General features: G+C 39.8%; 1 protein-coding gene across 2 annotated transcripts in view; it reads left to right on the top strand.

Annotated features, from left to right (window-relative positions):
• AFAP1 (actin filament associated protein 1) overlaps window positions 1-26,005 on the top strand; it is a gene marked incomplete at both ends in the record, with an annotated part of 60,276 nt that extends 34,271 nt beyond the window's left edge. Inside the window, 11 exons of one of the 2 annotated variants that reach the window (XM_082316469.1) lie at window positions 1,416-1,500; window positions 4,908-5,057; window positions 8,392-8,603; window positions 10,071-10,216; window positions 14,092-14,209; window positions 15,724-15,981; window positions 17,799-17,913; window positions 19,445-19,609; window positions 20,201-20,391; window positions 21,120-21,281; window positions 25,979-26,005. In XM_082316469.1, coding sequence (XP_082172595.1) covers window positions 1,416-1,500; window positions 4,908-5,057; window positions 8,392-8,603; window positions 10,071-10,216; window positions 14,092-14,209; window positions 15,724-15,981; window positions 17,799-17,913; window positions 19,445-19,609; window positions 20,201-20,391; window positions 21,120-21,281; window positions 25,979-26,005 — 1,629 coding nt within the window. The remainder of the gene's footprint in view (window positions 1-1,415; window positions 1,501-4,907; window positions 5,058-8,391; window positions 8,604-10,070; window positions 10,217-14,091; window positions 14,210-15,723; window positions 15,982-17,798; window positions 17,914-19,444; window positions 19,610-20,200; window positions 20,392-21,119; window positions 21,282-25,978) is intronic. The other variant, XM_082316470.1, reaches the window with a different exon arrangement.
• Between the last annotated feature and the right edge of the window lie 570 nt (window positions 26,006-26,575).

The raw sequence follows: 26,575 nt of genomic DNA, 5'->3' as shown, positions 1-26,575 counted from the left end.
GAATTAAGGCTTTTGCCATGCCTATTCATTTGGTCACGAACACCCAGCAGGCTGGCTTGTATCCATTAGCAGCTTCTCTTTAGCTCTTTAGGGTGCAGACTAAGCAGGTCTGGTACTACATGCTGTGATGCAGAGGCGCTCTCCGTCAAGTGCAAAGAGCAAGCAGGGATGTGACCCTCAGGGAAGAACAGCTGAAGATTATACAAAAGTTTTAAGTGAAAGTTTTTTATTTTTGATAATTTAGTTCTTGAAGAGCTCCCTGGGCATGCTGAGGTCACTGTTTTGGCAGACCCTTTCAATCATTCATGCTTCAACACAGAAACTTGGCTATTCACATGTGGTTGTCTCTGCTGCCTTGACTCAGCAGGATACAAGAGCAAGAATTAGGAAGGAGAACAACCCAGCAGTGAACGATCAGTACATTACCAGCACCAATTTAAGCCCCTGCTCTGTTAAGGCATCCATGTGAGCAGATCCCTCTGCAGACCCTGCTTAAAAGTCCCACTGACAAAGGTTTTGTCACCAAATTCCTGATGGCAAGTTCTGCCCTCATGGTGGAAGGACGCTACAGTCAGTAGCATAACATTGCATTGCACCTGGGATAGCAAAAGCAAAGCACGTTCCATGACAGCTCAGACCTCCTGATTTCACAAGGCAAAAGCTGTTTGCATGCTTGCACACATCTGCAGAGTATTAACAAAGTAACAGAAAGTGTCATAAAATAGTTGTTTTCTAAAATGCATGCCATGAAAAAGGGTAGCAAAACTTCTCATTCATTTCTTTTTGTGATATTCTGTACATCTTCTTCATGGCTTCACCACTCATGAGTAATGTGGTTACCAAAACTCTGCAGGCATAAGCTCTTTACCACGTTATCCTGTATCTTGTACGCAACTATTACTGTCTAATCGGTGCTAAAAATTTATTTCAAAAGCCTCTTTTTTGTGGATATTGAAAGTACTGAAGCACCATGTAGGAATGCACTATTTTCTGATAAGTTGTAATTGTAAATGCACGTGAAGCATTGTTTAAAGAAATAATTTTTAAATTATTCTTATCTGACTCATGTAATTGTTCATTGCTTAGCAGATTAATAAACAGCAACATTTAGAGTCTAGAAATTAATAACAATGTTGTGTAATAAGAGGTATTGAGTTATGATTATTTCACTGTTTTGACTATACTTTCAAATATAGACCTATTTTTGTTGTTTCTGTGCTTTTCTAAAGCCTATATGGCAATGTAAAAAAACCCTTTAAAACTGAACTTTTTAGTATCTTCCATTTGTTTTCCAAGTGGATGAGAGCTTGAAATGTGTTTTATTTCACAGTAAGCATACTTTTAAATTAACTCATGAAACTCCATTTGGCGAAGGTGCCAACATTGTGTGTCAACTAACCTCTTTGTCCCTGCAGAAGTTGTCATCTGAGAGGCCAAGCTCAGATGGGGAGGGTGCTGTGGAAAATGGCATCACTACTGTGTGCAATGGGAAAGAACAAGGTACGTTTCAGATCCAGAGATGCTTGCTGTAAATAATATGTGCATATAGAGAGCGATAGGTAGTGAAATACCTGGGTTTTATCTTTTAAAAATAGGCAGTAAAGTTTTTGAATATTTTTATTAGGATTCAATTTCACTTGAAAGCTGAATTATGTCAAGAGTGAATCCTTAAAATTTTGCAGTAACAGAAGGCATTTGATGTTGTCATTGTGCAGGTAAAATCAATATAACTAGTATAAGGAAACAGAATATAGAAATTTTGACTTGGCCTTTTCTGTGTTCAAGAGTACAGTTTTTCAGAGCTTCAGCGACCACTATGGGCAATTAACAGTTGCTTTTAGTAACTGTGACTAATAGTGGCAACATAAATAGTGGGTATATAGCTTCTAAGCAAAAAAGCTATCACTGAATACTAGAAGGAAAGAATCATGAGTATTTATATATATATATATGTATACACATATATACACAGTTTATTTATGTGTGTGTATACACAGATACATAGATACATAAACTTATGTATGATCATGTATATTAACATCCTAAAATGTATATAACCATGTAATATCAGTGGGTTTGTGAGTATATATGTATATAATTTTACATACACTACTTTGGAGCCATGCATGTTTTGTGGTCCTTATAATCTAACAAAAGCACACCCCAAACCCAAAGGGAATTTTGTCTGAGTTATATCTAAAAAACTCAACCCCTATGCTCTCTTCCCCACTGCCCTCTCTGCTCCCCAAAGCAGAAGCAGTTCTGTGATTTTCTTAACTTGCCATGTAGCAATGGTATCTTTTAGATAAGACATTCTTCTGCAGCTGTCAAGCTGAAGGGTAATGTGAGCTGCAGTGAGCACAATGTCAATACTGGCCTTGGTGCCAGCACCGTCTCGCCTTTTGACTCATTTCCTTTATCTTCTCCCTGGGTCGTTTTCCAACATTTCCTGACTATACAGATCTCTGACATACCCAACAGTATAGAACAATGTCACGTTTTGTGGTTTCTAGAAGTTATAGTACATGGTTAGATTTCACCCTCTAAAATCTTCTACTAAGCTTTCAAAAAGCGCACTACTGTTTTAGCCTCTGAAACCTGCTGAGAAACATCTGTGACCCAAAAGCTGTGTTGCCCATGATTTCCAAAAGTGCCTGGTGGCTCAGGTGCCCCACAAGAGGCATGCTGATGGAGCATGTGCTGCTGGAAAACCAGCCCAGCTTAGATGTCTCAAGGAGGGTAATTAAAAATACCAGTTGCTTTTGAAAATTGTGACCTTCAATATGTAGTAATAAAAATAATAGGCATTAATGATTGCAAGGAGATTAAAACATCCCTGGCCTCATTTTAAGTGGTTCTGGATGAAGTTACACTATTTTTTTTAAACAATGGATAGGAAACGCTTAAGGGAGTACGTGGGAAGGGACACTCCGGAGAGCAGTCATCTCCAGCCGTCACCCATCGGCCAGCCTCTACTCCACTCTTAACCAGCTGCTTGTTTTGATGTGGGGAAGGAAATGGGAAGAAAAGGCTTTTGTGACAAAAATCATGACAATCAGTGTATTCTTTAGATTCAAAAAGATTAAGTCATGAAGGCCTTATTTCTGCTGCCTCTCAGTTCTGCAGGAAAAAAAAAAACACCAAACAGTAGCGTGAAGGGAAGATAGAACAGAAACACAAAAAAGCACTGAAATGGGCTTATTCCACTGTCTGTTCTTGCTCCTGAGAATGGTTCCTTTGGGCTTCTGTCTCAGAGAGATGAGTTTTTCTCAGTCTCTGGTTTTTTTCAATGCTTTTCATCTCCTCCCGACTCAACAGCCACAGCCGGTCATCGGCTGCTGCTGCGTGGGACAGAAACCTGTCTGCGGGCAGGTGCTGCCTTTGGGTCTTCCCTCAGGCAGGGGGTGACATGAGCAGATGGGACGGGTGGCCTTCCTCCCTCGAACATGGGAGCTCGTTGCATGTTTAGAGAGCACAATGTAAGTTGTTAACACCCTTCCCTTAGGAAGAGGGAATTAGAGCTTTGCTTGCACACACGCGTCGCTGTGTTGGAGTTTGCTGGTGAACAGCTATCCGCACCGGAAAAGCGGCCCTTTCCCCTCAGCACCGTATGCAGCAGGTGACAGATTTGTACAGTCTTGGCTACAGATACAATTTCTAAATAAAGTTCCATGATCCTAACAATTAAACTAAATATGATAAATTATCCCATTGTGAGTCCCAAACTGTTTCTCTGTTTTCTATGCATTCTTCTTCCCAGTTCACCAGTTCATACAGTCACTTCTCATATGAACATTTGGTGCTTTTTTTCCTCAGCTTACACAAGTCCATAACCACTATTGCAAAGGGAATTGATATGTCAGGGATTAAGTTACAGCAGCTCAATCAGTAACTATCCTAAATGTATTTTTCATCAAAATCAAGTATCAGGGCAAGTTGATGGATATTTTTGCTGCCCTTTCAGTTAGCAGAGAGACTTTTGCTCTGTTGATGGAATCCAAATTAGGCCACAGAATGCAATTTCTAAAAGCTCATTTTGTTTGTTCTATTTTGCAAATAAAAGGTCTTTTTTTCTGATTCTGTTTAATCTTAGAAACTTTTTTGTTTTTAAATTTGTTAGGGTTTTAGTCAGGTAGGCACTTTTAAAAATTATTTCCATAGTCCTTGCCATGTTATGTTCAACAGCTCAACATGCCTCAGTGCACAGAGCCGTAATATTACTAGTATCATATTAAGTTAATGGAAGCATAGACTGGATGTTAGCAAAATACCTCTTTTCAGCAGAGCTTTTTCTTTCCAAGCCCTCATGATCACAACAAATGCCAACTTCTAACCATTGAATGCTTATACTGATCCCACTAATTTAATTGTTAGTAGCTAATTTATGTGTTGTCTTTCTAAAAAGTCCATTGTAATAAGATACCTTAACCTAATTGTACATGGCAGGAGTATTTTTGCTAAGCAAGCATATTCTGTCTTTCTTGTGTACTTAATTGTTGAAGTATTTTGAGGTAAATGTTTAGGAACAATGAAGGATCGTCTGGCTGGATTTTTATTCTTGTGTATATGAGCTAAATTTATATGCAGGTACCTCAGTCATACTGATAAATTAGATAATGACTGCTGTGGAAAGAGACTTCCAGTTTGATTAGATTAAATTAGATTAGAAGCTTGATTTTTGTTTTTCTTATCCTTCTGAACACCATGATTTTTATAGCACAGAGGTTATTTATAGGCATCTGCATTGGAGAGAGCATATAATGTTTCTCTCATTGCAGTCTGCAACTTTTGTACAAATGTTCATCTTGCACAGGATTGTTTGTCTGAACTACTATTTTTATTTGGATTTTCTCTATTCATTGGTTAATGTAAACACACTAAAATACACACTTTTGCTTTCCTAATAGTGAAGAGGAAAAAAAGTTCAAAATCAGAAGCCAAGGGCACTGTGACTAAAGTAACAGGGAAAAAAATAACGAAGATCATTGGTTTAGGAAAGAAAAAGCCATCAACAGATGAACAGACCTCATCAGCTGAAGAAGATGTTCCAACATGCGGTAAGTGATTTTTCTCCTTGAGTCTTAAATGCACATTGCGACTAACACTTTATAAAATTCTAGCCTATAAATTCCTCTAAAATTTCTTTTACTGCTATAATCCTTCCCCCAATATCAGAAGAATGCACTCAGACTGAAAGAGGAATAGAGTAATCAAGAGCTTATCATTTGAAAAGAGACTAGAAGAACTTGACTTTTTAAATAAAATGGTAGCACAGGCTCAGAAGGAATATCATTGCTCTTTGCAAAGGTGAGGGGGAAGAGACGTGTTGACAAAACGTAGAAAAAAACCCCAGCTATTTTCAAACAAATGGATATAAAATGACATAGGCTGGACTATGAAATAAATTTAGGCAAGGAATTAGAAGAAGGTTCTTGGGAAGGGATTGAGTCTTTTATGGTGGATCGTGGTGAGGTTTTATGGGATAACAATCAAGAGAGCAGTCGACTGGCCTCAGCCAAAGTGAGTTTAATTGTGGGTTCCTAAAGTGGTACATATTGGGCAACACTTGAATGAAGTAACACATTTCTAGTAAGCTATTTGAACTCCTAATGTTGATCACTCCATATGACAGCTGTAGTGCTTGGCAGCACCAAGGAAGTATATAAAAAGGCATGCAGAAAATGCTTATGTTTTGTATATCTTAGCTGTTAATGTTTGCTCACAATTTAGGACTTTGTGCAATGCACTTAGCTGATGTCCTCACAGCTCTAGTATTTTCAAAGAATGCAATGTATTTACATTCTCATGTTTGCCTTCTGGTGCTCCAGTATTAGGTAACACTTCCACAGGTGAATAAGGTTGAACCCACCCTTCCCCCAGTCCCTTAAAAAAAAAAAATTTCCATAGAAAGCAAGCTGTGAAGCAGTTGCACCAGATTCTGAATTTGGATTTGCCTTTTCCCCTTCAATTGACTAGGAAAACTTTGGGGAACCCAGAAATCTGTGATGAGGCAGCAGTAGGCAGAACTCATCAGTGCACGAAGTGTGATAGATGCTTGCTCAATGTGAAAGAAGCAGATCCATGGACCACCAGTGAGAACTTCATAGATCACAGGTGGCTCTCAAGCCACACTTTGGGAATCATTCACATAAGCAATCTTTGATTAAATAAGTGTGTGTATATATGTCTATACATCAGCTAAGTACAGATGTGATTTATCAACCAAAAGAACAGCTGGGAAAAGCTGTGTCCAGCCAGATGCATTGTCTGAAGCATCTGGCTTCCATAAAAGCTCAAACTTCCGGGGTCTCATACTCCATTGATTATTCTGTATTATGTGAGACGTTAACCACAGCTGTACAATCTAATTCCTAGTATTTCTATCGTTATTTCGGATATGGACATAAGTATAGCCATTACTATTGCCTGCATTTGGCTCTACTCAACACCACTTGCAGATTTTATAGGAAAATATACAAGTGTCTAGGCTTTGGTCGTTGCAGGAAGTCTTTGCAGAAGGAGTTTCTCACCACCAGAAATTTGGCTCAGTGCAATGCCCTCTGGGAGGTTGCTCGATAGTTGAAGGCTTTAACACTTTAAAAGGCTCTGCCTCCCATGAACAAAGGGAAAAGCCCAATGGGGCTGCAGCGGACACCCAGTTAGAGTAGAAATGGAAACCCACCTGCACTCGGAGTCATGGCAAAGCTCTTCCATACAGCATCACTGGTCTTTGTCCGCCTGGGCTAAGCTGAAGTGCTAATGCCCCAAACTGGGCACATACTCAAGACATTTTCATCATATCAACTGTTGAAGTTATAAGTAGGGATATGTGGGAGGAAGAGCATGGGATCCTGCTTAGTTCAAGTGAAGTAGGAGGGTTTGGAAGAGCTTTTCTGAGAGGTGTGTTGGGAGCAGAGGGGGAAAAAAAGTACTGTCTGAAAAAAGGACTCTCACTCCAAACCAAGCCAGCTGGCTTGCATGTAAAGGGTTTTCCATTTCTAGGGATTATATTATAATGCACAGCTATACAGGGTTTTGTTACAGGAGGAGGGAGGAGAGCTGGAGAGTGTGATCATCACAAGGAGCCAAAATCAGAGGATTGTGCACATCCTCCTTTTTTTTTATGGCACCTTCCAAGATGTGTGCAATTCTGATCTGCTATATCCTGTTGGATCAAACTTTGACATTGGAACCATAATGTTGGAAGGGAAACCCAGAAAAATTAATGATAAGTCATAGTTTTAATGAAAACCAAAGAGATAGATAGCTATCCAACAGGGTTAAATGAAAATCAGACCTGAGACAGAAGACAATTTTTTTTCATAAATTCTGGCCTGTGCAAGATATAATTTGTTTCCCTCTTCATAGCCTGTTTGGAAGCAGCAACATGCTGAATTCATGTACCGCTTGTAATGTGGAAGCAAAAGCAAAACTTTTGGGTTTTTTTTTTTGACAAACTAAGTAAGGTAGGAAAATTGGGCATTGTCTTGATTTTAAGGTTTAAGTCTGGAATGATTGTTGCTATGGGACAGAGAAGGAAAAACACAAGACACTGCCCATTTAATGGTATTATATGCCTAGACACTGTATGTGATACAGAGCATGGTAAGAAAAGTGGGGTTTTTTTAAAAGGCACTTTGGTCATGAAATTTTTATTTGTTGTAAGGGTACTGTATTATCCCTGGGGGGAAGAAAAAAAATCTTTGTCTTTTCTCTTAAAGTTTAGCTAAATTTCACATACATTTACTTCTTGAATTTTAAACCAATATGAATTTTATTTTTATTGGCATTGGTAGCGATCTTTTAAATTCGGCTTTAAAAGTGTTGCAAACCAAATGTGCATTCTTCTTTCTAAATGAAATTAGAACATATAACATCAATGCTTAGTAGGTCTTTAAAACACTGATTTTGGATGTTACAGAAGGTAGCTCATCACCTAATTGTATAACATGAGCTGTAATTTTCCCAGAAAATTTTGGTCAGCCACAGCTATCAAAGCCATTACACATGGAGAAGGTGGGTCTTCTGCTGTACATCGACTGTGTACTTACCTTTTTATCACTGTCCTTCTCCCATTCTTACTAAAGTCTTGGGGATCGGTGTGCTCCTGCTCATCCAGCTGCTGCAGTGACTAACAGAACAGCCATTTGCACGTGAGCGGGATCACATCTTTATATGCTTTTTTCTAGTTTATTGGCACAGTGAACGTTTTCATTAAAAGAAGTGGAGCAGGGTCATTTATTTGTCTTCCAAAAATCCATCTGGACTTCCTATTATAAGAGGAATAAGTTGTTTAAGTGCTAGCATTACATTGAAAAGTAAGTTTCTTTTTTTTTTTTCCTTTTCAAAAAAATTCAGGAGTAAAATATCTCATGTTACGTTTTATTGCAGGATATCTCAACGTGCTTTCAAATAACCGTTGGCGTGAGCGGTGGTGCAGGGTGAAAGATAATAAACTCATTTTCCACAAGGACAGGACAGATCTGAAGACCCACATTGTTTCTATCCCTCTCCGTGGCTGTGAAGTCATCCCAGGACTGGACTCGAAGCATCCCCTGACCTTCCGCCTGCTCCGAAATGGGCAGGAGGTTGCTGTGCTGGAGGTGCGGTGGTTGCTAATGGCTATGACTTGTAGGAAAACCCACAAGCTAAATTAGAGAAGCACTTTCATATAACCTGGCCATTCAAAAAATCTTTGGAATAATATTATTGTAGAGCTGGATAATAAATACTGGAAGGAGAAAAAAAATATTAGAGTTGTAGTCAAAGAGAGAACTGAGTTTTAATGCAGTTCAGAAATGTTCTCAGTAAGATGCTTTTCTCTACCCTGACCTTCCCTTGACCTGTTACTAAAATATCCCTGCTCCTTCTCCATACACACTTTTACATCAGGGATATAATTACTCTGGGTAAATAACTTAGCAATAATTAGATAATGGATCACTGTTGATGGGAACCCTAGAGCTCTTCACTCTCATTTGTCTGCTACTTATGTGAACCAGTTTTGCTCAGTCTGTGTCTGTATTAAGGTAATTCTGCAGTAAGAAAATAGAGTGTGCCAGCATCCTGGTGAGTCTCTTGACACACCACACGTGTGCACACAGGCACGCTCCTCGCACTACGAAGGTCATGCCTTCATCTCTGTTAGGTGGGTCAGGATTTTCTCAGAGGCTTTATTCATCATATTTTGAAAGCTGAAATGAGAAGACACTTAAAGCCAAGTATAATGAAGATATAGGAGGAGGCAACCTTGTGTTTTCAATGGCAGGATGGACACTTCGACACTTTGAATTTCCAGCTGCAGGTCACATTAGTCTCCTATCCTTGCAACCAGGCCTGTTGTATGTGAGCAATTCAGAGAAGTTGAAAAACTAGAAAGCAGCTCAAGGAACTGTGAAAGGCAATGAAATATTTGAAAAGAATGAGAAATTTAGAAACCACACAGTTTCATTGCTCCCCCTTTTTTCCATTATTTATTTTGCTGCTGTTTAACTTTGCAATTGATGACTTGAAGCAAAATATGAAAAATTAAAAATTATTTTTACAGTATTCATGTTTGTACTTGTGCCATTAGGAATATAAATGCCATCATCTAGACAAATGTATTGGAATTTTTCAAAAACCAACACTAAAATTTCTTCTACTGTTTCATTTTTTTTTCCTCTCGTTTCTACTTAGGACTAAGATTTTCTTCTTAGGAGTCATCCTAACTAAAATCCCCCAGCCTAGCATAGGAAAATAATTCTGTTATAGCTTTCAGTTTTCTGAAATCTAAAATAAGCATGACTTGACTCTAAATCCACTAGCCTTAAGCAATTATTTTACTTCTTTTTTGGAGATTACTCACTTCGTATTACATCATAACTGATGAGCACGTAGCTTACTTGAAGTGCACTCCTTCTAGCAAAGCAGACTTAATAAGAAATCCTGGGGTTCAGCAGAGAGAAACCAGAGGCTCTCATACAATGTGGTAGCAATATGTCAGCCAAGAAGAATGCGCTGTTTTGAAATAATGCTCAGCTCTGTGGCAGACTAAAGACCTGACGTACACCCTTGCCCTCTCCTCGCAGGCATCCTCCTCCGAAGACATGGGCAGATGGATAGGAATTTTGCTGGCGGAAACAGGGTCTTCGACAGACCCTGGGGCTCTGCACTACGACTACATCGACGTGGAAATGACGGCAAGCGTCATCCAGGCTGCCAAACAGACATTCTGGTGAGAGGCGTTCAGCTACCTGGGTGTTTCCAGTACTGTGAGAATTTATATCCATATGTTAACTCCAGTGCCAAGAGAGCTTATCAGAATCCACCCCCTTTGCCAGATATTGAACTCCCGAAGTGTTTCAGCATTGCAGCATGTTAGATGTGTTTATGATTATTGTGTTGGCATCCTGCTAAGTTCTGTAAAAGATGCAGACACCACCCAACTTCACTAAAATCTTTACTCATTTTTTTCAGTAAGTCTCCTTATCAAATGCTGTATTTTAATATTTTATTTTGCCTGAAGACTTAGAACTGTCCCTGGAAGAGGACAAATATGCTGAAAATTAAATAAATATGCCGCTACATAGTTCACGTTTATCTATTGGCTGTATTTGCTGTACATATAGCCAATATTGGCCAATATATGCTATACACTAAAAATGCACAGCAAATTTAAGTCTTGGACAGTCACATTCTCAGCGTTTCCTTCTCAAGTTCTTTTCTGATTAATTAAAAACATCAAGCTCACACCAGTCCAGTTAATTTTTGGGGTTTAATTTAGGAGGTGGAAATTGGGAAGGTGTCTAGGGCACAGCACGGGAACTCTGTTTAAATTGCAAATAAGTACAGTGAATTCCCCATCACCCCTCCTGTGCTAAGAAAAGTAATGCATACTTAGCATATATAGTGATTTACATGTTCAAATCAATTTAGGCATTAAAGCAGTCTTTGGTGAGAAGAGACTCTCATTTTTCCTTGGCTAGATGAGGTTGTTTAGAAACGGGAGTGAAGGAACAGCTGGGACAGGTGGGATGCCCTGCTGCAGACGTACACTGTGCTTTCCTGGGGTCAGAAAGCGGGTGGCCTGAGAAGACAGCTGGCAAAGGCGTCATCCCTCATCTCGCTGCAAAATGAGACTACCCACACAAATTTGGAATTTGTGTGACTTAGTATATTAGAGACTGACACCCCATCTGCCCGTTATAACTTTAAACAGACTGACAATGCAAAAAAAAAAACAAACCCAAAAGCTTTAGAGTTTTCCAAAAGAAGACTCCCCTGCCATTAACGAGGTGTTAAGAGAGCTTTAACAAGAGAAAACGGGCAGCTTCATTCAGGATCTGGTTTGAATGACTTCTGATAGAAACCAAAGTGACTCAGTGTTACCACAAGCCCACTTTTGTGAAAACCAGATAATTTTGATGATAGAATCAAAATGCACTTAGCTTACATACTTACATTAATATTTGTTTTGAAGTTAATAGGACTCAAAAAGTTTATCCTGTGTTGACATGTATTTTTGCTTCAGTCAGCATCTAGCAATAACCACATTTAAGAAAGAAACAGAATGGAAACCTTTTCCCCCTGAATACTGCTCGGCTTTCTTTTCTGAACAAATGCGATATTAATTGGAGCCAAGTGAAAAAACATATGCAACTAGACCACATGTTAGAAAGGAATGTCAAACAACTTGCAAAATAGCAGAATTCCCCTATTAAGAATTAGTTAAAATTCATTGAGCGTCTTTAAAAGACTGTAAGAGCCTGTTGATAAGCAGCTAGAGTAGCTGGCTGCTGATTTTCAGCTACTCTGAGAAAATGAGGAGGAATGACAATGATACTTAAGTGTTAATAAAATACTATCGCCGCCCTTTATAGAATGAATATCAGTATTCCAAATTAACTGCAGTTATCATTAAAGCTTTGATTATCACAGTCACTTCAGGATTATTGATTATTCGTTTCCTGAGACTGATGCTTTGCAAAACAATCAGCTCTTCATTAATAGTCCCATCAATTTTCTTCATCTAAATCATTATGTATCTAGGAAAGGCTGAAGAAAAAATGCTTCCGAGCAAGTTGTCTCCATTTGCTTTCCCATCTAGCAGTTTCAGAATACAGTTAACTTACATGGATGCGTCTGTAAACAGGATTAATGAGGCTTAATGAAATAATGCTTATGAAGTGCTTGCAGATATTTAGATAAATCTTAGCTTCCTTTGGTGGTGGACATAGTTGCTACAGGTGCATCAGATATCATTAATGAATATCCCAGTTTTCAGACATGGTTATTATGCATCATGCTATTTAAATAGAAAGAAATACAAAAACGGCTCCAAACGGAGTCCTTCAGAGTAACCAGAAACACCTGAGTAGTGTTCTTCATTAAGAGGAACAGTAAACAAATGCAGCCCTTTAATAATGTCTAATAAAGTATGAGATATGATAAAGTTAAAAATATTTTTATCATGGGATTTATCTTGTGCTTTTTGTTGTTTCTTTGTTTGAAGTAAGAAAAGCTTCCATCTAATGATTATTCCACCCCTGCCCTGCCCTGAAAGGTTCATACCGAACTGGGCAGGTTCATCCCTCCTGTTGAGCCCGGGTCTCCCGTGGCTCAGGCGAGCCACAGCTGGATGAGGGCTTTCTCCCTCTGAATGAGAAATTCAATGGACTCCATGTTATTCCAAAGCCAAAAGAAAGCAACTGTTGAAACCACAGCATTCTTGAGCTCGGGCCAGCACTACAGAAGACCCTCTCTGCTTTAATAGGGATTTATCATATTTTATGAGTGTCAGCACAGAGTCTGAATAGTTCCATTGTTTGGGATGGACAGCTTTGTTTTCCCATTCACATATACCTAAAGCTATAGAAATTATTCTATATCTTGTTCAATTTCAGCGGTTGCTACAATGGAAAACTCACCCTTGGGGTCATCTATGCTATTGGGCCTGATTCTGCCATGTCTGCATTGTTAGATCTTTGTTCCCAACATAAAGCCCGTTGTAGTCCGTGATATCTTGCATGTGTTCTGCAGAATTCCAGTAAAGCAAGCTGCAATGTTGATTCCGGGGAGAGGGGAGGAAATACATAAATAAACATATACATATATATAACAGTATATATAACAGTATATCTAAGTAACAAGTCATAGGACGAGAGAAAATGGCCTCAAGCTGCGCCAGCGGAGGTTTAGGTTGGATATTAGGAAAAATTTCTTCACTGAAAGGGTTGTCAAGCACTGGCACAGGCTGCCCAGGGAAGTGGTTGAGTCCCCATCCCTGGAGGTATTTAAAAGATGGGTAGATGTGGTGCTTAGGGACATGGTTTAGTGATGGGCTTGGCATTGTTAGGTTTACAGTTAGTTTCAATGATCTTAAAGGTTTTTTCCAACCTAAATGATTCTATGATTCTATGATTTTTATATCCCTTTTGAAGTGTCTAGAGGGCTCAGATACACCGTGTGAAACAGAGCGAGAATAAGCATGTAGAGTGTTTGCGTGCACAATTACCCAGACAGAGAGTTGGGAAGCACAGTGCCATTGTGCACACTCTACCCAGCCAAAAGTTCTGATATGGAAATGAAAAATTCCCAGATTTTGAGGAAGAAAATATTCAGCAAATTTTGATAGATATGTGAACTTCGATTTTGTCAAAAAGTTCCACTTTTTTTACAAACTTTTGCTGGATTTGATTCTTGTTTCTCTGAGTTCCTAAGGTAACATCCCCCCTGAACATGCATGCACCCAGAAACACCTGCAGGCAAGAAGGGAACACTTACGGGACACTGGCAAGCTGGTTTATAACACAGATCGGCAGGTTCCCATGTAAACATGCCACTGAGCAGTTACAGCTGTTGTCCTCCTGGCTTTCACACAGTCTTATCCCCACTGTAAGAATGGAGTACAGGAACATATGTTGTAATGTTGGCTGCTAGCAGCAGCATGTGAGTAGCAAAAGAAGGAAAACTGTCCTCAGCTTTCCTGCAAAAGTGAGAAGATATGTGCTTCCAGGCTACATAATCACATACAGGGAACATACCACTGAATCGTAATTTTGACTTAAGTTTAAGCACTGTTTTTTATTATTTTTATTTTGCGTTATTCAGTTTTATGAACAGGCGAGTTATATCTACAAATCCATATCGGGGAAGCACTGCCAATGGCTACGCCTGTCCGAGTGGAATGGCACTTCATTATGATGATGTTCCCTGCATAAACGGATCGGTAAGAATTGAATTTGCACAGAACAAATGGTTTGCATGTGTTGAATGCATGGACATCTGAAAATTATATTATCTAAAAAGCCCCACTGGGCAGTTTCCAAATGAACTCCTATTTTTTTTGATTGGGGGCTGCAAACTTCTCTCACACCTACAGAGTATTAGGGGTGTGGGACATACTGTTTACATTAACCTGCATGTGAGCCAACATGCATTTAGAAAGCAGTTGCCTGTTGATGATTTGTTGCCAAGTCCTTGAATATAATACTCACTTGAGGGGGTATTTTTTAGATCGCACTGGACCTGGCAATATTAAGGACTCAGTTACACCAGGCACTTTTTGGTGTCTGCTGGAAAAAAAAAAAAAACAAACCAAAACAAAACCCAAACACTCAGTCCCTGGGGCCGCATTCGTCATGACAGCAGGTACTGCTCGTCCCAAAGGAGAACCACAGTGGTCACTTCCATCTTTATAATTTGCAGAGCTGATCGTAGGCAGGTGTGTAATAGGGTTTAACACATAGCGGATATTAACCCATAGCAATAGGTGGTTTTCAGGAAGATTTACAGGGGAGCTACAGCCTGTGTCAGCTCTTAAGCTGGGCTGCTTCAGAAAGGCCCCCACTAAGGCTGAACTCAAGAGAAATTCAGAGTTTCAAAGTGTTAAGTGGACTGCAAGTTCAAACCTCCATCATGTCTTTGTAATGTCAGAAAGATGGTAGAAAACACCTCTTGGGAACAACACACGACCACATGTGGTGAGTAGGCTGTATGTGTAGTTCTTGGATGTGCTGAAGCCTTTGTATGAGTAGTGTACTGCCATAGCCAGGCTGGATTAAGGAAGGATATTTGGCAACCAGGCTGGTTTCTTTTAAGATTAATTGTATGAATCACTGGAGTATTGTTGTTGAGCTTTCCATTTTTCTGAAAAGAAAAAAAAAAAAAGGAATGGCCTGTGGCTATTTTAGCTGGATAGCTCAGAATAATAATTCTCCAGCAAATAGAATGTAATACTAGCATACCAGCAGCTGGTATTCACTGGAAAGACATATAGCCTGAAGAAAAAAAAAAAAAAAAAGAAAAAACCCTCTTGGCTTCTGCTAACTGTTAGGCCATATTACTTTTAACAACTCATGTACCAGATGTAATCCCACAGATTCATCTTTGTAGCCTGCGAGTATCCCCCTGTTAAGACAGTCTGCTTGTGCCCCCTCAGTGCTAGAGCTAATAACTGAAGATGCAGTCTATGAAACAGCAAGGGTGATAGGATAGTTCCGGTTTGCTCATACTATGGAAAATGCACAGGACTGAGGCTACGAGCTATGTAATGCAATGCTTCCTTTCCACACTGTGTCCTCCCCTCTTTCTAAATAGTTTGACTCAAGTGTAAGCAATGAGCATATGCTTGCTAAAAACCAAGGGCTTGCTATGGTCAAAAGAATTACTAATGTTTGAATTTCACTTAGGAGGTTCTGCATGGTGTATTGTTTACTAACTGCCAAAGTGTATGTGTTGCAGTGGGAACCAGAAGATGGCTTTCCTTCTTCTCGTAGCAGGAACATTGGAGAAGAAATGCTTTATGATAACGCAGGCCTGTACGATAACTTGCCGTCTCCAAAAATCTTTGCGCGCTATCCACCAGCTGACAGAAAACCCAATAGGTTATCTACTGACAAACTCTCCTCTAACCATTACAAATACCCTGTCTCATCCAATCTGTCTTCTGCTCAGTCTGTCACTAATACCTCTGCTGTGGGGAGGGGATCTGGCTCGCAGGTACCGTACTATTTAATACTTAACAAAGCTTTTTATTTTTTGTCTGTTCTGTTTATCTGGTTGTTATCTTAAGGGCCTTGGGCTATTTCAGTCACTTAGTGTTAGCACTGAAGTGCTTAGAGTTTAGTCATGAGTCCACTGCAAATGAAAGAGGTTTGCTAAGTTGTAAATTCTGATGTGGAAGTATTGGCACCTGGGAAAGGCTTTCCCCACAAGTTCTTGATGATTTACAGATTGTGGATAATAACAAAAAAATAAATGTGACCTTCCAAACTTAACCTGAATGCATATCTAGCCACCTTCTGTCTCCTTAGGCAGTGATGACTTAAAAAAAAAAAAAGTGAAATATGACCTGGCTGTAACAGCAAATTTGCCTCTCTAGATTTTTTACTAATCTGTATATTGCATGCACTATGGTTATATATATTGTGAATATACATATATGTCATTACATGTATCATATTATATATATACTACATTATATTGATTATAGTATGTATATACCGTATTTAAATTACTGCCTGTTATTTTCTTCCCCTGAAAAAAAACCTAAGCCTATGTCTATGCTGCTTTCTGAGGGTGGCCTCAGGCTGCTGGACCTCAGCTGAAATGTGAAGCTACAGAGCAGATGAAATCCTGTGTGCCCAGCCTCAGTAGCAGACAGGGAGACCCCAGCAGGGGGGCAGAGCAAGCCTTGCTCACAGCCACCCCAGGCACCTTTTCTAGAGCCTGCAGCCAGTCTCCAAAAGCTGGTCATTGGCATAAGCCTGTGAATGTATCACAAAGATGGGTGGTTGTCAATCTAATCTGAAATGGAACAGTTAGCTAAGTGTTCCCCTTGTATAAGGTACCTGGCATTGCATGTTAACTCACTTAACCCTTACAAAAAATTTCATATTGGAATATTAGAACTCAGTGAAATTGCAGAATCAGAGATGGACCCAAGCAATAAATTGCCCGATCCCTGGCTGCGGCAGCAGGCTTCTCATTGCACTCCCAGTTCAGTCCTCAAAAGCTTTTGGAAGCAGGTGGCCAGAGCATGGCACACGTATGCCCTGTGCTGGGGTAAGGCATCCCCATGGAAACACTACGATTAGTCAGGACAGTGTTGCTCTTCCCAGGGTTCAGTACATTGCAGGAGAGCCCTCTAAATGGAAACCCTTTGGACAAGAAATGTGCATGTAATCTTGTGAGCTTGCCTGGTCATTATGAGAGGTTGTCTTTTTATAAGTAAGAAAAACTTTTAATTAGTAGCTAGAAGTTGCGTAAGAGGAAACTGGTATGTTAACACCTAACATTTAAAAATATGAAATAATTATATTGTTTTGGAAAAAAAAACAAACAACAACCCATGCTCCACAAAGATGGCAAGGTCATACAGTAAATAAGAAACAGCGTTGAATTTTTGTGTGGCAAACCCTGTTGGGTTTTTCTGTATGAAATTAACTCTGACAAATCAGTGTTTCAAGAAGCTTTACTGTGTAAAATTATTCAAAGGTACAACTTTTCTGCCTCGCAAGGGCTTTCTTAATATAGTAAATGCCACAGTTTTAAATAATTGGAGACTGTGATGCCGCCAGAGATGGGGAGTTTATCCCATTGTTATCCTGTGATTGCTGGTGTGGCTCCCGCTGAGCAGGCAGCTCTCAGAGTCGACATCTCTGGAGGAAGCGCCGTCTCCAGCTCAATCAATGAGTTCTATTAAGGCTCTCTGAGCAGGCGGCTTTTTGTCAAGCATTGCCCTTGATGAAAGGGTGACTGTAATGCCAGTGGCACAGGAATAGCTGGAGCCCATTTGTACTTTTGTTTTCAAACAGTTTAAAGGCAAGAAGCCTCCTGTGACTGCTAACGGGATCACCGGAAAAGGGAGAACTTTAAATAGCCAGCCAAAGAAACCTGAATCGGTGTCATGTGTGAAGCGCACCGCGTCCAGTAAGTATCTCTCCTCACTGCTCCCTCACTTGTGAGTGGAGTCATGAGGATACCCAAAATAGCTGTTGTCTTAGCAAATAAGATAAAGAGCACTGTGGTTCTTCTGTGGCTGAGAGGCTGAGCAGGAGATGCCCGCCAAGACTTTGAATAGGAGATATTGTGTGCATTGGTGACTCATTAGTACTCCAGCCATGCCACGAGATAAAAGGTTGTCATATGGAGAATGATAAATATGAGATGTGGACAGATGGATGCAAAGTCATGAGGGCAGCAGGAAAAAAAAAAAGGGTAATGATTCTTCATTTGGGGCAGAGATTAATTCTGTATTCCTGTTGGAAGAGGCATATGAGGAGCTGAGAAAGACATGAGAACACTATATTGGTCAAAAATGGAAGAACTCTTATCACTAATGAAAAAGAAAATGTATAACAAAATGATGGAAGACAACCACACAGCTCAAAAGCTTCCTCAGAGAGAGGAGATTTCAATTGGTGAGTGGCATGCTCAGAAAGAGGGTTCTTCCGGGCAGGTGAATTGCCTCTAGGATCCCCTAACAGGGATTGCTTTGCTTAAAGAAGAAAAGACAAAAAAGAGATATAATCGTATTTTTAAAATATAGATTCAAAAATACAGCTTCTGCTAGAGAAGGAAAGAATGTGTTTTTTTTAATCCCATGATAAATTTTAAAGAAGTCATGGATTTAATGGCAACAAGAGAAATTTGGGTTAGACTTCAGGAAAAAAGTGTGTATTTTTCTAACCATGCAGGTCCATTGGTACCAGAATAGATAGTTGTGGGAGTAAAGGCATCTCAGTTTACTAAAGACAGACTAAAACTGGCTTGTCAACTATTTGTCGGGAATGGTTTAGGTGACTTTGCCTTCAGATATGCGGACAGACAAAGCAATCTGTTAGCTGACCTGTTTTCTTTGAGTCTGCAACTGGAGCAGAGGTATAGAAGGGGCTGTGATATAAATTAGACCACAGATACATGTGAGCCATGAAATGAAAGCATTTATATGGGAAATTAAAAAAAGAAGAAGAAAGCTCTCAAGTATCAAAAAAGTGAGAACATCTTTGTATTCTCTTATGTCAGGTGAGGAACAACGTGTGCTTTAAGTACTTGAAGTAGGAATGGAAACCAGGCAAAAAGGGCAAACAGGTAGCTTTTCCTCTGACCCCTTCCAATTAAAAATCAAGGGTTCAGAGATAAAGAGGAGCCTCCTTTTCTTCTTTTGAACTACACAGAAAGCAAGGCCATTTTTCAAAACCAATGTACTATAAGGTAACCGGTATTTCTTATCATCTTCCCTGTCAAAATGTGGAGAACAAACTGTCTATCCTGTATCATTTCCAAAGCTGTGCTTCAGAACTCAGTGGGAATCACAGACCTTGAGAAAAAGGCGGTGGAAGAGGGATGGTAAACCAGTTTCTCAAACCAGGAAATGCTTCATGTGATGTTCAGTCTCAGGGAATAGATTAGAGTTTTACTGTTAATTTAACCATAAATAACCACAATCCAATACACACAGATGCAGAGCAGTACAAATACGGCAAGAATCGTGTGGAGGCAGATGCAAAGAGGTTACAAAGCAAAGAGGAGGAGCTGCTAAAGAGGAAAGAAGCACTCCGGAATAGGCTGGCCCAGCTCCGAAAAGAAAGAAAAGATCTACGTGCTGCCATTGAAGTCAATGCTGGTATGAGGTGCTTTTTTGTGCTGAATCCTGCCCTAAATAGGCTTAATTATCCAAAGAGCTTTGTATTCTGTGCTGAAGACATGCCACTACATGAGGTTTTGTTTTGATGTTAAACAATACTCTGTAATGTCTATACTTACTTTCTATATAGATATAAAAGATAATATTTATAGAGATATTATATATATTATATTTAGGTATAGGTGTATATACTTATTTTATATATATGTGTGTGTATATATATAGACACACCTATGAAGTGACACTGAAGGGGACTTCAGACAAGCAGAACATGGGAATAATTTTATTGTGACTGGCTAATTATATTTTCAGGACATGGAAAGACAGCAAAACAAATACTGACTTGAAACTAGACCAGAAACCTAGGGAAGGGACCTGAAAAAAAGCATTTGATTTCTGTTGCTAAAGTTTTTACATGAAAAAAGTGGTTTTTGCAAAGTACGTAACTTTTTGTGATGTCACTGATTTTTAGAGACCTTGTTCCTTACTTTTTTTAAAAGAAAATAATTTCTGTAAGTAAGTGTCAATTTAAGCTTCTTATTGAAATAATAACATTGCTGTGGATGATAGGTAGGAAGACCCAAGTGATTCTTGAAGACAAGTTAAAGAAGTTGGAAGAGGAGTGTAAGCAGAAAGAGGCTGAGCGTGTAAACCTGGAGCTAGAACTGACCGAGGTGAAGGAGAGCCTGAAGAAAGCCTTGGCTGGTGGCATCACACTGGGCTTGGCTATTGAGCCCAAGTCGGGAACATCAAGCCCACAGGTACGCAGAGCCATTAAACATGCAAATCCCAGTACCATGAGCTTCTCAGCTCCAGTAAAATGAGTGGGAACTGAGAGTTTTCAAAAGGTTTATTAAGCCCAGGAAATAAGGGCAGAATGAAATTACTTTCTGCATTATTTGCATTCTTCACCTACATCTGGTGTACTTTCTCTAGCAACAGGGAGCAGGTAGACATGGGAATCACGAGCAGTATGTGTTAGGATGATGTACAAAAGCCGAAACCTCATTGTCCTCAGTGACTGTAAAAGTGCATGAACTGAGACATTGCTCCATCCCAGGGAGATTTAAATGCACCAAGTCATCGTGCAGTGATGGAGACCTACTTGTGTCAGTCCCCTATCAGTCACTGTCACCCTTTGCAAGGGCTGCATCTCACACATTCACAATGGAGCATGGCACCCCTGGCTCATGCTATGGATCTGTGTCAGAAACAACTGGGTAGCTGCATCAGAAGGATCGGAGGGATGTGTCAGTTCTTCCAGATGACCCAATGTTGTTTAATCCCAGAAGACAAACTTGAATTTTCATGATGGAACACTTTGTTTTGTTTTCTTTTGTTCTAACCTCTTTTTCATTTATCCATCATTATTATGAATATGGTTTCTTTAAAAAAAATCTGCAGTTCTAAGTCTAGATAGATAGATAGAAAATATTGCTCATGTGACTATTCAGAGGAAACTCAATGTGGGGTTTTCACTCTTTATTAGTCTCCAATTTTCAAGCACCGAACTTTGGAAAACTCTCCAATCTCCAGTTGTGATACCAGTGATACTGAATGCTCAATACCTGTGAACAGCGCAGCAGCTCTGAAGCGACCTCCCTCGTCAAATAATTCTCCATGTCGAGGCCATGTCCTTCGAAAAGCAAAGGTGAGAAGACTTATGTCTAGTTTTCTTTGTCTGTCCTTTTTCTTACTTTAAAAAAAATCTTGCTTGTGGCAAGAGAGAAGGAGAGAGGAAAAAGTTGGTTCCTGCTGCTTCTGTGGGTGAAATTTAGCTTTAAGAAGAGAATGTGCCGTATCTAAATTATTTGTATTACTACATAAATACTGCTGATTTTGGGGAACCTTTTGCAGAAGAATTGGTAAGTAGTTTGGGAGACAGGTTTGACTCTACTCTCTCATTCCCTGCTTTTCTCTCCTCCTTTATAGATTTAATTTGCAAGGTAAGTAAGTGGGCTGTGGTGTAGACAGTCCATCTAAAATTCATAAAGTTACACTAATCATCTGTGTAGCAGAGAAGTGGTTAAAAGAGCACTGTTAATGGTAAGTGTTCTGAAACAACACAAGATCAGGGCTGATCTTTGCCAGCTGGTACAAGGAAAGAATAGTTCTACATTACAATAATCAACAATGTGTTGTGCAAGTATCTACTCTTAATGTACATTTAAAGTAGAAATTGAATTAATTTAATTTAGTCTCACAAGTACCAGGCTGAAGTTTGCATTCCTCTTGTATTGTTAGAGTTTATTAGTTTTTGTGCTTCAGTTTAAATGAGATTTCTGTGACCATTCTTTTGGACTAAATTTCCTAGCAACATAAGCGTGCGGGCAGCACATAACCAAGGGTGACAGTAATAGCATTGGCCCAAGCTTTTGTTGATTTAGTAGTTCACTGCTAATCATAATTATAAACAATAATAATCGTAGACATTTGTCTTTCATGCAGTCCGTTTCTGTTTTCAAAACAATGAAGTATTCTGTACAGGGATTTTTTTAAGTAGCTTTTGTTAAATGTCTTCATTAACTATATACATTTACAGTGACTGAGCGTGAGCCTGGCACCTAAACTTAGTAGATACTGAAAAACCATTATCTCAACAAATTATTTGGTTTTCTGCCACATCCTATTCTCTCCGTTTCCTCCCCCAAGACCCTTTAACCTCTCTACGTTGCCCAGGCCGTGAATTACTTCTCCCTCTGTACCTTATATGAGAGCCTTCTCACCCTTCTTCTACCACCATTTCCTCTGTCTTTTCCACAGACATCAACTGCTTTTTCTGCCAGTTAATCTGATTCATTTAAATTCAACTAAGAATAATTAAACTCAGAGTAATAGGTTTCAGTTCTATTTAACTTTGAAGTTTGCTGCTTGTGTTTCAAAGCTGAAGAAGGATTCATGTGCTCTAAAGCTTATCTATGTATTCCAATTATACCCTAATTTGTCTCATAAAGATATCATCTATAGCAATACACTTCATCTTAGATTTGCATGTTAGCACAGCGGTACTTGGGGGAATGTGGTCTTGCAGTTAGAGCATAGTCCTTACAAAAGGGAGCATGGATTTGTGCTACATGCTGGACAGGCACATTAAAGCCAGCCATTTAATCTTTAGAGCTGGAGAAACAAAGACACTATAAAAACCTAAACATTTTTGCTGTAAAGAATACCTTCCAGCTGTAGTACATTTTATGCTCAGCATATACCATATAGGAAAATCCCTGCTGTGTTGTTCAATATCACTGCGTTCTGGATGGCACGATAGGTTGGTCAAGCTCTTTTGTAGAGGAATCTTGGGTATCAGATTAGGCTAATCAGAAAGGATATGGAGCTACTAAGGATATTTCCCATCCTGGGAAAAACAACTCAAAGTATCCAATTCAGCTTTAACAGCTTTTTCCTAAAACCTCATGCACTAAATGTTACGAGTGCAATTTTGCTGAATTAGATAGTGCAACCCAAGCTGTACTCAGCCCATTCGCAAGGAGCTGCAGCCAAAGTCTGCCATCAGGTACCCATCTGCGGCAACCCCCGCTTTCAGGGGGAGTTAACTGTACATGTGCGAGGGTGGAATCTGGCTCTCAATTCTTTTGACCTTTTGCAGTTATGCGTGAGCCCAGGCCTTATAGATGTGGCTAAAGAAAGGGCGTCACACGTGAGTATCCCACAGCAGAACTTACTTGGCTCTCCGCTCATGGATGTCAGTGTAATATGTGGGCGTGAAGCAGGTTTCAAGTCTGTGCTAACGCTTGCATCTTCAGCACCTGGCAAATCTCCCAGTGTTACGAGGGAGTTGTGTAAGCATTCGAAACGTCAGTTTATTTTTTCTCCCCAGTATGCATTTGAATGCACTGAATGCCTCCCTTCTTGCTCTTTCCTTGCATGAGGGATGCCAAGTCTGTCACCAGCCAGCCTTGTGTTTGCAGCCACCCTCGTGTCACTGTCGTGAGCTCACAGCACCGGGCCGCTCTCTGCTAGGGCAGCTGCTGCTGCAGCCGAATGCGTGCGCTGTGCAGCCTGCTCTGCAAGAGCTGCGTGGCCCAGCCATGCCTCCCAGGGGAGGCGAGGCACCTGAGACAGCAGGTTTGGAAGCTGCTCCACCAAAATCTCCCTCCTCTCAGATGCTCTGATGTGAGAGGTAAATATAGAGAGAAGCAAGAGGACAGATCTAGTGTTAAATCTAAGAACTAGCAGCAATTTGGGGATTGACCGTTTAGGACATATGCTGTATGTATACACATATATGCATACATATATTCAGATGTTTTTTAACTTTTCTGTTTGTAACATGCTTTTAACTTAAAGTAACAATGCATATTTTAAGAAGTCAGAAGGCATTTTAATTGCAGTTTTGTTATCTATACTTGGCTGAAAATGGAGACTGTATTAAAACGTGGAAAACAATATTCTTCATTAGCATTCCTGGAGAAGTAAAATACTCCAGATATCTTTGCTGTACAAAAGAAAAAAAATATTTAAATATTTCACATTTCAAATGAATTTCTAAAGCCAAATTGTTATGTGTAGCAAGGAAACTGCAATGAGTATTTCTGATCTGTTTTCAAAACTGGTGGACTGGTGAATGTCAGCAGCTTACGCTTTGCTTATGTTCAGGGGCTAGAGAAGAAAACGAGCTCTCCCAGTTTCCCAGCTCCCAGTCAGGCTGTCAGTGTTGACTTAAACATTCTTTCATTGGCTTGAACCTGCTGGAGAAATGGAAACAAAGAAAATGTTCCTTCTGCACCTGCAAAAGAAGCTACTGCTTTCAAGGCTTATTTAACACAGAAAAATTCTCCTCCCAGTTGCTTAGCCAACAACTTCCTTTAGAGCTTTGGCAGCATATACATAGAGAATATACGTTTAATATCCATTTTAAAGTAATTTAGTTTTTACCAATACTGTGTTTTAACTTTAGGTTTGCCATAATTTGAAGTGTAAAACTAAATATTTAAAGTATCTTGTATTTTAATAAAAGTACCATTTAAATGAAGAAAAAAAACCCCACAGGATTAAAATAAAATAAACTATTATCTACCTGCTTTAAACCCAAGATTTTTTTTCTTATATTGCTAAAGCAGCCACCAAATGTGACCTTTACTGTTGCTTTACAATGGTTGAAGAGGTGTCATGGTCATGCAGCTGTTCAGCCAAAGTAATGCTATTACTGCTTTCAGCAGCAGAAACAGATATTTACATGGATAAGTAACAGGTTTCAGTCAGAGCTCTTAAATGTTGTGGAATGAGTGTTAAATTCAGGAATTCAGGTTGGGAGCCAAGTCAGCAGGCTGCCTGCAGAGTATCTCTGCAGAGTAGATGGGTGGGAGAGGAATCTGTAGACCCGAGTGCCTGGCTAGGAGCAGCTGGGCGGTTGCTCCTCGGGGATTACTTCAGCGAGAGGCCAGCTCCTTCGTATCTTCGTTATTTTCTGATCGCTGTAAGGGTGTGAGTCAGGGAGTAGGTAGAGTACGCATGTCCTAGGCTGAGCCCAGCCCTCTTCAGCTCTTCTGCTCCTATGTACTGTTAGGAAATACTGTAGGTATCACTCAGTAGCCACACGTTTGATTTAACTGGGTGTTTAGCTATCGCAATCTCACAGTTTCCACTTATGTGGCAGAAGAAATGGCAATACCTTGCTCTGAGACGTATGGATGAAAGCATTATAGATTACATGCTTTGCTGTGGATGGTAGGTGTCATTGTCCTCAGCTAACAGGTGGGTAAACTGAGGCACGGAAAGGCAAAGTGATTTCTTTAACTTGCTGAGCAATAATTCAACTTGGATTATGTATATGGGAAACAAATGCAATGTAAGCTAACTTGTTTTTCTTTACCCTGTGTGTAAGTCTCTCTGCATCAGTAAGTTGCCCTTTTTAGCCATAGAAACGTGTGTCTGCCGTGAGTTTTATAATAAAAAATTGGAGAGTAGTAAAGCAATCACTTGGTGTCAGCTACTGAGTGCTTCCTGCTGTCTCATGCAAGTAAGTTAGAAAACCCTATAGGCTAAATCAGCCTCTCTCTTATTCAGCTCCAGCTGAGTGCTTTAAATCAACTGTTGTGTGTGAATTTGCTCTGTAAGTACCCTTTGCAGAAAACAAACATGGTTTATTTGTACTGCGCTAGAGAAGAAGTTGCCGTATATAGTTGCGGAGGGGTGGAAGCTGCGCACAGACGCTATCAGGACATACTTGTTAGCATTCCCTAATTTGTGGGCAGAAGGCTCGATCCAGCAAAGTTCATGGAAAAACTGTTACTGACCTCAGCTGGCTTTGGCTTAGCAGAGCTGATGACATCAGTGAAATATCCACATTTCTCTAACATTTTCCGTATCTTTTTTTTTCCCCCCTTCCAGGAATGGGAGATGAAAAATGGAACATAAATATAGCAAAACCACTCACTTTCCGTAAAGGCCTTACCTGTTATGGACCAAGACATAGGCTGCAAAAGACTCATCTGAAAGGTGGTATCAAGTGATACAACATAAGAGGTTTTATAATTCTGTTAAGTTAATGGTAGCTTGGCGCTAATTTGACTGTATTCCCTCTACTGTATTGCTGTGTAACTATGTGTGCCCCTTTTTATTAGCTGTAACTCTTTATTTCCAACTTCACTGGTAAAGAAAATGAAAACCAAAAAAAACCAAACCAACCATAGTAAGTAAAAAGGAGCATAAAGTCACAGTTGAAAATTTACTTTGCTGAAACAGCATAGACCAGCAATGTTAATTATATCGCATCAGATGGCCTGAACACCACTGAAGACTGGTGCGTTAAGACCGGTGTGAAATCATTACGGATAAGAAGTACTCTTACAAGTTAAAACTGACTTTGCGAGGTCTGCCACAGAGGTGGCTGAGTGAGGTCTTGCTGATTAGCAGTCGCCTTGCTGTCAGCGGTTGACGTGGCAAAAGAAAGCTGAACAAATGCGTTCACAGGAATGGCATGGCTTG

This window comes from Platalea leucorodia (assembly GCF_965183815.1).
Source record: "Platalea leucorodia genome assembly, chromosome: 6".
Taxonomy (NCBI): Eukaryota; Metazoa; Chordata; class Aves; order Pelecaniformes; family Threskiornithidae; genus Platalea; species Platalea leucorodia.
The sequence above is the reverse complement of the archived record's forward strand: the minus strand, read 5'-3'. Positions and strand labels throughout refer to the sequence as shown.